Source organism: Mytilus edulis, chromosome 11 (assembly GCF_963676685.1).
Source record: "Mytilus edulis chromosome 11, xbMytEdul2.2, whole genome shotgun sequence".
NCBI classification, from domain to species: Eukaryota; Metazoa; Mollusca; class Bivalvia; order Mytilida; family Mytilidae; genus Mytilus; species Mytilus edulis.
The window spans coordinates 19,080,389-19,090,640 of NC_092354.1; the positions used below are offsets into that span (position 1 = coordinate 19,080,389).

Sequence of the window (10,252 nt, forward strand, 5' to 3'; positions counted from 1 at the left end):
ATTATTTGTTGCCTTTTTTACCTTTTTGTATGTGAAGTCACTTTTTTCACTTTTTGCGTTGAGGCCTTGGCTAACTCGTGTGTGTCTATTTTTTGTGTTGGTTTATGTAATGTATCATGTGTATTAGGGTTTTGTTTTCTGTAAGTAGTTAATACTTCAGCTTTATCATGTATATCTTTTATATAGTCCTTTTATAGAATTTACTGTTTGCAAAAGTATAAATTGTTCTAAATAATAAGGATGTTCTTGTCTCTTGTCCCAAACAGAAAACCCTAGCTGTATTTGACACAACCTTTTTGAACTTTTGATCCTCAAAGCTGTACAACTTTGTACTTGTTTTTGACTTTCGAACTTTTGTATTTGGCCGTCTCTAGTATGTCTCGTGTGGACGAAACGCACTTCTGGCGTATTAAATTTAAAACCTGGTGCCTTTTGTTCGCTATTATGTGTGTGTTTCTTTGTCTAATATATTCCCCTATTTATTTGTATTGTAGTTCGTTTCTATATGTGTTACATTTAAACGTTGTGTTTCCGTTGTGTCGTTTGTTTTTCTCTTTGATTTCTCTTGTGTTTGAGTGTGAATTCACATTACTATAATATGTCACGGTATTTTTCTATCCCAAATTCATGTATTTGGTTTTGATGTTATATTTGTTATTCTTATCGGATTTTGTTTAATGATTAGTTCGTTTCTGTGTGTGTTACATTTTAATATTGTGTCGTTGTTCTCCTCTTATACAATGTTATATTTAATGCGTTTCCATCGGTTTTACTTTTTTACCCCGATTTTGTTTTTTCCCATCGATTTACGAGTTTTGAACAGCAGTATACTACTATTGCCTTTATTTTTTGGTCTCTTGGAAAATGTTGTTTGTGCTGTCTATAACACCTCTACAACGACATTTTTTGTTACATTGACACGTATAAAAAAATTGCGTTTTTCATCCAATGCATTCATAGGTTTGAACTTTGTTTTCAATTTAGACTTGTTTATGTTTTTTTGTTTGGGTTTGTATTTTATTTGCCTCCGGTTTATATAATCCATTCAACCTATTTTGACTCGTTAAGATTCAAGAGTCAATTCTTAATTGAGGTATATTAGTTGGCCTTCTACATGTATTTCTCAGTAGCATGGGTTCGAATCCCGGCGAGGGAAGAACAAAAAATTTTCGAAAGCAAATTTACAGATCTAAAATTTTTGGAATATTGTTTCGATAAGATATACATATACAAAAAGTTTCTTTTCAAGCGGTGTACAGAATTATATATTAAAAATTAAATAAACAAAAAGAGTATTAAAAGCAGCATTGTCTAGCGCTTTCATCAATCTTCGGACTTTTCAAGACTATGAACGTCGTTATGGAGAACACATTAGTATTATGACATGACGTCATTGTTCGTAACATATTAGTATTATGAAGCAACGTTATTGTTCTTGTAACAACGTTCACAGTATACATATATTAGTCTGAAAATTACACATACCAAGTCAGGAATATGACAGTTCTTTTCCATTCGTTTTTGATGCGTTTTGTTATTTGAAATTGCCATGTGATTATAGACTTTCCAAATTGATTTTCCATTAAGTTCAGTATTTTTGTAATTTTACTTTTTACACCAAACAGTATTACAGTTAGATTTTCTACTGGCAAATATTTGTCCATCCCCTCATATCCAGCGCTCTAGACCAGTCGACCACATCCGATATATAAAAATATAGCTTCAATAGTCGTAGTTTTACCTTGTCACGGAAGGATAAACATGAATTACGTGTTTTTTTTAAAGCGTGTGTAGTTGTTATATTATGTTTTACATATGTCCTGTAAATGTCCTGCGATTTTTTATAGGTTTTTCACATGTTCACAAATTGTGTACATGATATAATTTGTACAATGCAAAAATACAAGTAACAACATGTACAAAAGTACATCATACATGTTAAACATGTACAACATAATGCTTAAAATAGTTTTCCTTTATACAAAAATTTGAAAATCAAAAAAATATGTTTTTATTATTGCAACACATGCAATTAGGCAGCAACCATTTGATTTTCGTTAGGGGGGGGGGGGGGGGGGGGGGGCTGTTCTATGGATTTTTTTCTTCACAATCTATTTTTTTTGGCGAGAAATCGAAAACAATTTTTTTCTTTCAATTTTAGCATTACATATAGTGGCAGCTCAGTGTGAAACAAACATTTTTTTTTCTCAGGATCAGAAACAAATTATTTTTTTCTTCCAAAACCGGAAACAAACTTTTTTCAAAAAAAAACCATAGCCACATATTCAATACGGAAAGTACCTAATCAAATGACAAAATCAAAACTTAAAAACATCGAACGACTGAATAACAACTGTCATATTCCTGATTTGGGACAGACATTTTCTAATGTAGAAAATGGTGGATTAAACCTAGTCGTATAGCTAGCTAAACCTTTTACTTGTATGACAGTGGCATAAAATTCAATAATATTGGCAACGATGTGTTAACAAGACTAACAGACTTAATATGTACAAATTTCAAAATAGTCAACATAGTGCTATAATCCTTTTCATCAGCGTAGATAGTGCATGATATATTATTGATTGGAGGGCAGTGTTTGTGTAATTGTCAGAGTAAGGAAAACTGAAGTACCGTTGTGCAAATTTTTAGACTGATATAATTTATCCTTATCTACATAGTAAATTTTCTGGTTGGTCCTTTTATAGACTTTTATATATATATATATATCAGGAATTTCTCGCTACATTGAAGACCTGTTGGTGACCTTCTGTTGTTGTTTTTTTTCAATGGTCGGGTTGTTGTCACTTTGGCACATTCCCCATTTCCATTCTCAATTTTATTTTTATATATATACATATTGAAGAAGTACATTCTTAAGTACACTACAGCTCGGGTGGATTTAGCTTTGTCTATCGGTCCACCATGGGAGTGGGCACCGGGTGGGCAAAATTGCTACCTTGACCACTATGACCACCTGGAGGAGTGGACATTCGATTTCTGTTGTTTCATCTAGTAAAGACTTGCAAGTAAATTCACTGGGAAAAAGCATATAAGCATTTGTAATCAATATTTTTACAAAAAAAGATATTATAGCTAGAGTGGGCACGAGAGGACTGCCCACGGTGGGCAGGTGGAAAAAGCAAAATCCACACGGGCTTATGTGTAAGCAGTAATCAATGAAGTAAAACTGTTTAAAATCTCTTACAGAAGTAATGGCTTATCATAGTTATGGATCCCAAGCACCTGTTAATGAAATGCGCATTGTACTTTTGGGTAAAACTGGATGCGGAAAAAGCAAAACCGGCAACACAATTCTTGGTGATATTGGCTACTTTAAATTTGGTGGAACTTCAAATTCATTAACAAGCGAGTGCAGTCTAAGATCAAACACAAGATTTGAGAAGAAAATTGATGTTGTCGATACTCCAGGCGTGTTTGACACTAATCGATCCAATGATGAAATCCTGCATGAAATAAAACGATGTATCAGCCTTACATCTCCTGGACCAAACGCAGTAATATTATGTCTGAAAATTGGGAGATATACAGACGAAGATAATGCGGCATTGAAGCATTTCGTGATGTTTTTTGGTGAAGAATTACTTAAGTATGCGATAATTCTTTTCACGCATTTTGACCAATGGCAAGAGGATAATGAAGGAGTCCAACCACCAGTGACTGAAGTTGAATATATCAAAAATATCGATAACGACTTCCTCCGTTCTGTGTTTGGAAAATGCAGCAATCGTCACATATTCTTCAATAACCGACTAAAAGGCAACAAACAAGAAGATCAAGTAAAGAGACTTTTAGCAATGATTGAAAACATGATACGTGTCAATGGCCATGGTTGTTATACGAATGCACATTTTGAGAAAGTTGAACGACTCTTACAAGAAGAGTTAGCAAAGGAACGTGGGAAGACTAGAGACGAAGTTAAACAGAGCCCAAATTTTTTTCGAAGAGTTCTTGATTCGGTGAAAAAATTATTGGGAATTCCTTTTTAAGTTTTAAACACTATCAATATTCAACAACGTGTACGCTCTGAGTTTAGATATGTATAAAACAATTTATATATTCATATTTTATAAAATATCAAACTATGTCCTCTTGTTATTATACTATAAGTCTCTTGTTGTCAGAAAGACGGTAAAATGTTAAAGATCAATAATTTACAATCATGTCGTCGTAAGTTCCTGTGCTCAATAGTTATAAATCGTACCAGGCTATTTTTTTTAATACACCAGGGTTTTCTCAGATACCGTATCGGAAAGGAAGTCTTACGCATTTAAGTAAGTCATCGATAGCAAATTTTTAAGTTTTACTATTATCAGATTATTATGATCATCAAATCATTAAGACACTGTATAGAACGTGTCGATCAAATATCATGTGTGCAATAGTACTCGTTGTGAAGACACTTACAATTTTACATTAATTCGACAATTGTTCCGTACCGTTTAAACTGTGTTTCACATGCACACTATGAGTTTACTAACTAGGACATTTGTCACTTATTACTTTTGCATTTTTTCTTATTGTTTACAATAATTTGAAACGTTTGGTGATCAGTGTTTCCTCGGAGGAATAAAATTGGTGATTGTTTTTGAAAACTTGAACCTTTTTTTGTTAAATTGAGTTATTGGGTAATAAGGGAAGTTTACGTATCAGATATGTTGCTTTGCTTCAGAACACGAAAAGACACCTATACTATTTGATCGACCTTAATCAACTTTGAGTGATAGTATTAAAATGACGGTTCGTGCTTTAAACCATAATCGGACATGTACAGCTTCATATTTTTATAAGCTGAATTGACAAAAGGTAGGCCCGAACAAATCACCACAGTCGCTGGAACAAATGTATTTGAAAAGAAAACATTAACCAACTGTTGTTAGTATCACTTAAATGTACCAACTAAACTATAGCATAGTTTAAGGGAATCAGCTCTCAGATGCAAAAGCAACGGCTGCGTTAAGTAGTTGATAAAAAATGATATACCACAATGTAATAACACAGTTTATTATTCATGTTTCACAATAGAATATTTGTAAGAGACACACAAATAAACTTGAAATTATGATATATGATACGCTTGCTTATGAATTAAACATAGTGCAAATTGTGTGGTTTCAAGCGATTTAATAATAAGAGTGGCGAAAACTCCCATTTATTGTCTACGCACTCTATCAACCAAAACAAAAATCTCGCAAATGACTATTTGATAAAAATATGTAGTTGGTATCTTGTACGCTTTATGAAAAGAAGTATGAATAAGCCAACATCAAATTTTAGAATATGACCTTGACATTTGACCTTGATCCAATTCTGATATAGGCCCTAGGTCAATATCACTTACAGTGAACCAGATAGAAAATACATATCACTTATATTGGGGGAATAACTCTCGGATAGAGTCTCCGGATAGCTTCGGACTAAAATGTCATTCTAGTCCTGAAAACGTTACAAACAATGTCGTAAAATAAATTTGTCGTAATCGTTTACGGTTGCAAATGAGTAGTGCAAACAAGAAAACCAATATTGTAACGACTTATAGTACAAACTGTAAAAATCTATTTGAAATGAATTTTTTCATCCAATCGGAACAACGCAGAAAACTAAAATAAAGACATAGTGCACCGATCTAAAAGTACTCACAGTTACTTAAAAAAAAACTTCTGAAAATGACAAGACAAAGGAGTAGGTCCGGTAAGGAACGATTTTATCCTCAAATGCAGGTTCGTCTGACGAAAGATTTTGACCACTTTTTAAACACTAAAGTGTCTATTTCATTTGAATCAATTAGTTTATGTGAAATATTTTAACTGATTTAGTCATTAAAAACAATTTGATTCAAGCTCAAATATGAAAAATCTACCAAATATGCCGAAAAATGTCACTTTTCAAATGGTTTTTGTCAAAAACGAAAGTGGCCGCATCCGTGTTCATCCTCAACCTTTATATATATTATGTATTATCATAAAATACAACTTACATTTCAATATTAAGGATGAACACGAATGCGGCCACTTTCGTTTTACCTGAAAACTGTCTAAAATTTAACTAAAATGCTAGAACTGTGAAGATTTCAGTAAATTAGCATGACTTTATGGTGCTAGTACCCGATATATGTGCATTGTATTGTCAAAAACAGCCCATATTTATGTAGCAGAAGCATTCTACTGTCCAATAAATAACTAAAAGTTTACATTTTAACAACTTTGTAAAACTGCTATATTTTGGGGCCAAAAAGGGGTCTTACTGAACCTACTCCTTTCGAATCAAAACGCATATGCATGCAGATTATAAAGCATCTATGTCGTTTACCCCTTGAAATTAAAAGCTTCAACCAAAACGGTGCGTAGTCCCCGCCGCCGTTATCGCCACCATCGTCGAATTGAAATATATGTGTTTTGCATTCTTCGAAAGTTGTCACAGAAGAGACAAAAAAACCTGCCATAAGGCCATTACCCTAGACGTATTCAGTGAGTTTTCAAACTCACAAGAGTGATAGAAATGTGATATGACATATCATAGTTTAACAAAAGAAAGTTCTAAGGTGTAGTCTAACCGATGACAATAAAGATACCATTCGATATGGTAAAAGATATAAGATAAACCAAAACCACTGCCTATTTAGATTATGGAAAGAGGAAGATAGAGGCGGGAACTTATTCGTCACAAAGCAAACACTACGTCAGAGTATCATACATGTGCACGGTTCAATAAAGAATTCTGAAAATATCTATACCGCATTTTCATTGTAAAAAGGTATAAACAAATGGTTTCTTATATAGCTTCGTCACGAATTTAATTCTGTTTAACTGATTTCATACAGCGTTACACAAAAGTGCACGCAATACATAAATTTGAATAAATGGTAAGAAATATTTTCTTTCAGCAGGAAAGATCCCTTTTTTTCATTAAGTTGTTGCTAACCAAAAATAAAAAAATAATAAAAATGCAAGTTCAACAATTCAAATAGTTCTACAAAAAGAATTGAAAATGCCCTATACAACGTGAACGCATTCATGAACGAATTTTTAACTTCAATAACTTTGGTTTTCATCAATTATACATTTTGTATTTATAAAAAGGATACGTTTCAGTTATTAGTTAAGTCTCTGCCAAATAAGAAAATTCGAGTTTCCAAAAAAAATATGGTTTACTCAACCTGTTAAAAAAGATAAAACTGAACTGTATTTATAACTATTTTGCGATGATCTCCTAGCTTACTTTTAAAAGGGTATCATAGATAAACTCTTATATACAAAATATCCATACGCAGACATGTTTCATCGCATGTTTATGTTTTTCCTTTGATCTATACTCGAACAGAATTTCTACACATTTAAAATTAATAGTTCAGCTTTAAATAATTACAGTAATATGTTCTTTAAACAATTAAATTCTAAAATGATATATTAATTTTTTTTTCAGCTTTTTACACGTTTTCTAGTCCAAATGGCACACAAAAGAAATGAAGATTTGAGAATAATACTGCTAGGAGTTCGAGGTTCAGGAAAAAGTCGAACTGGAAACTGTATATTAGGATCTGGCGAAAATTTTAATTTTCGATCTTCATCAATGACTCCAGTTAAGATTGTTACTCATCATAATGAAATGCAAGTAACTGTTGTAGATTCACCAGGGGGATTCATGACGTCTTCCGCAAGAAAAGATTGCTTTTGCCGTTGTCTTGATTTAGTTCATCCTGGTCCGCATTTTTTTATTATTTGTTGTAAAATGGATAGAATATCGGATGACAACAAGAAATTCCTTTCGAATTTAGAAAAGTATTTCGGTCATAAGATTTACGATTTCATGATAATTGCTTTTACACACTCCGATCAATGGAGAGATGACAAGGAAGAGCTCGAGGAAGAACCAGATACTGAGTTATTTATCAAATCTTTACCAAAAGCAATGACACAACTCCTGAAAAAATGCAACGAGAGATTCATGCTCCTAGACAACAGGCAAACTGGAGAAATGCTTGAAAGTCAATCTTTGAAACTACGCAAATGTATGCTTGAAATAAAGAGCAAAAGAGATGAAAGAAAAATGATATACAAAAAAAGCACCTCTTTATGGACGAAGTTCTGCCAATGTATCTGCTGTCGATAACATTAATGCACTATGCATAAAATACCAAAAAACCTTTAAAAAGATTGCTTTTTTTTATCTGTTATAAGTAGATATAGTTAAAACAGTAGTTGTGTTTTGTTATAATCAATTTGACAATATTCATATATTACTCTTTTTTCTCTTGATCTCAGAAACATTGGTGTCATAAAAATAGTTTGACTAATAGTGTTACATCCCATGTGAAAAGAAATGGTGGTTTGATTATGTTTAATAGGATTGATGAAAATGAAAAGAGTATGACGGATGAACACAAATAACAAAAGCAGCATCATAAAACAATATTAAAACTAAACGCTAGACCATCTTCGGACGAATTCAGGTTACTAAATTAATGTATAGTTGATAAAGCAAGTATTATGAAACAAAATACAATATACAAAAATGTATATTCATTATAAAATTTTTGTTTAAGGTAGATACATTGTATACCGCCATCTTGGATTGTACAATCACAGTAAAAAATGGGTCTAGTTATTTGCCTAAATCTGCAAATTTGGAGACAGATTTGCAATTTAAAGGTTAGACTGTTTAATAATATAAAGAAAACTTGGTAATTTTTTGTATAATTCAAAATATTTAAACAAATATCATTTTTTTTTTGGGTTTAGAATCATTTTTTTCAAATGGGCCATTTAAGGGAAGATAACTCTTTTAGTAAAAAAATTATACTGGACTGATAGGGATTTTTTTTCTTTTTACTTGTAGCAAGAAAACAAGTTCGGTGACACCATTTTTTCTTTTTATTTTCTTAAAATATATTACAAAAACTATCTTTTCACAATTTATTTCAAAATTCTATCTCATATATTTTTTTTTGTGCACACAAATGTGTTTTTCCATGAACAATCTAACCAAATTTAAGCAATTTTCAACGACATATAGCTTGAAAAATAGCACGGTGACCCATACTTTTTATTATATTTTTGAAAAAAGCATAGTAAAATCTTCATTTTGGCTAAGTATAAGAAAATTCTGTCTCAAAATATATTTACTTATGATCTACCTTAAAAGAAAAAATGTTTAGATATTTGGAATTAACTTACTTATCGGTCGTGTATTACTGCAATCTTTTATATGTTGTTGTGTTTTATAAATAAGTTAATGAATTTATATGTTTCATCAGGAAAAAAGTACAGTCGACTCTCGTTAATTCGAAATCAGTCGGACCAGACTCACACGATAATCGGAAGTTTGACAGAGCAAGTGACACAAATCTTGCTTAGCTTGCTAAGGCCAGTGGCGTAGCTAAGCCACTTTTAAGTGTACGCCCGAACCTCGGCAAGGGGTCTGAGGGCCCCAATCGGGTCCAGGTCATCGCACCTGATGATAGTTGGTTCGAGGGGCGAAGCCCCTGAAATTAACGAGTTATCAAGAATGAGATACCATTTCTGTCATTAAATACTCATCAATAGCAACATATCTTAGAGTCTTCATTTTTTTTTATCTTTTATATTTAATTTACTCATTGTGTTGATTTGAGATATAAAGGTCATTAGTTTTAGAGAAAATGTCTAAACCAGTTACTTTAAAATATGTTTAAAAGGAACCATGTGGTAAAGCAACCACTCAACCAAGACCCCTTTTTATTTGCAAATTTCGTAAATGGACATGAAATAATTAATTTTGAAAGATCTGAAGGTGTATTATGGAACCTTGGTTCTCGCCTGGGATTGCTTCCCGCAAAAAATAAATTCCATTTATCAGTCCATTACAGGATTTAAAAAAAAAACATTTTCTTTAGATATTTTTTCTTTATCATATTTTACCAAAGTTTCATGACAATCTATGGAGGTCTACACATTTATCATGTAAAAAATAATACTTGTTAATTGCGAAAAGATATGTCCGTCAACTGAAAAATGTAAACCAAGTTCTTTTAAAATTTTGCTTCAGACATTAATCATAAAAAGCTTCTGCTTAAGTTTCATAAAATTCGATGAAGGTTTGACAAATCAATTAATGTGTAACAAACTAAAACCCTAGACTGTATCTACTTGTTAACTGCAAAAATGAATTCCTTTTATCAGTAAATAGGGGAAAATTAATTAATGTCCAACTTTCTGAAATTTTATGAATGTTTGACAAAGTTATTGATATCTAA

The 10,252-nt window shown here is 32.0% G+C and overlaps 1 protein-coding gene across 1 annotated transcript; it reads left to right on the plus strand.

Moving 5' to 3' along the window:
• The first annotated feature begins 3,215 nt into the window (after nucleotides 1–3,215).
• On the plus strand, nucleotides 3,216–4,010 carry LOC139494059 (GTPase IMAP family member 4-like). Its single transcript, XM_071282227.1, has one exon. The coding sequence runs from the start codon at nucleotides 3,216–3,218 to the stop codon at nucleotides 4,008–4,010; it is 795 nt and encodes a 264-aa protein (XP_071138328.1).
• Nucleotides 4,011–10,252: the final 6,242 nt, after the last annotated feature.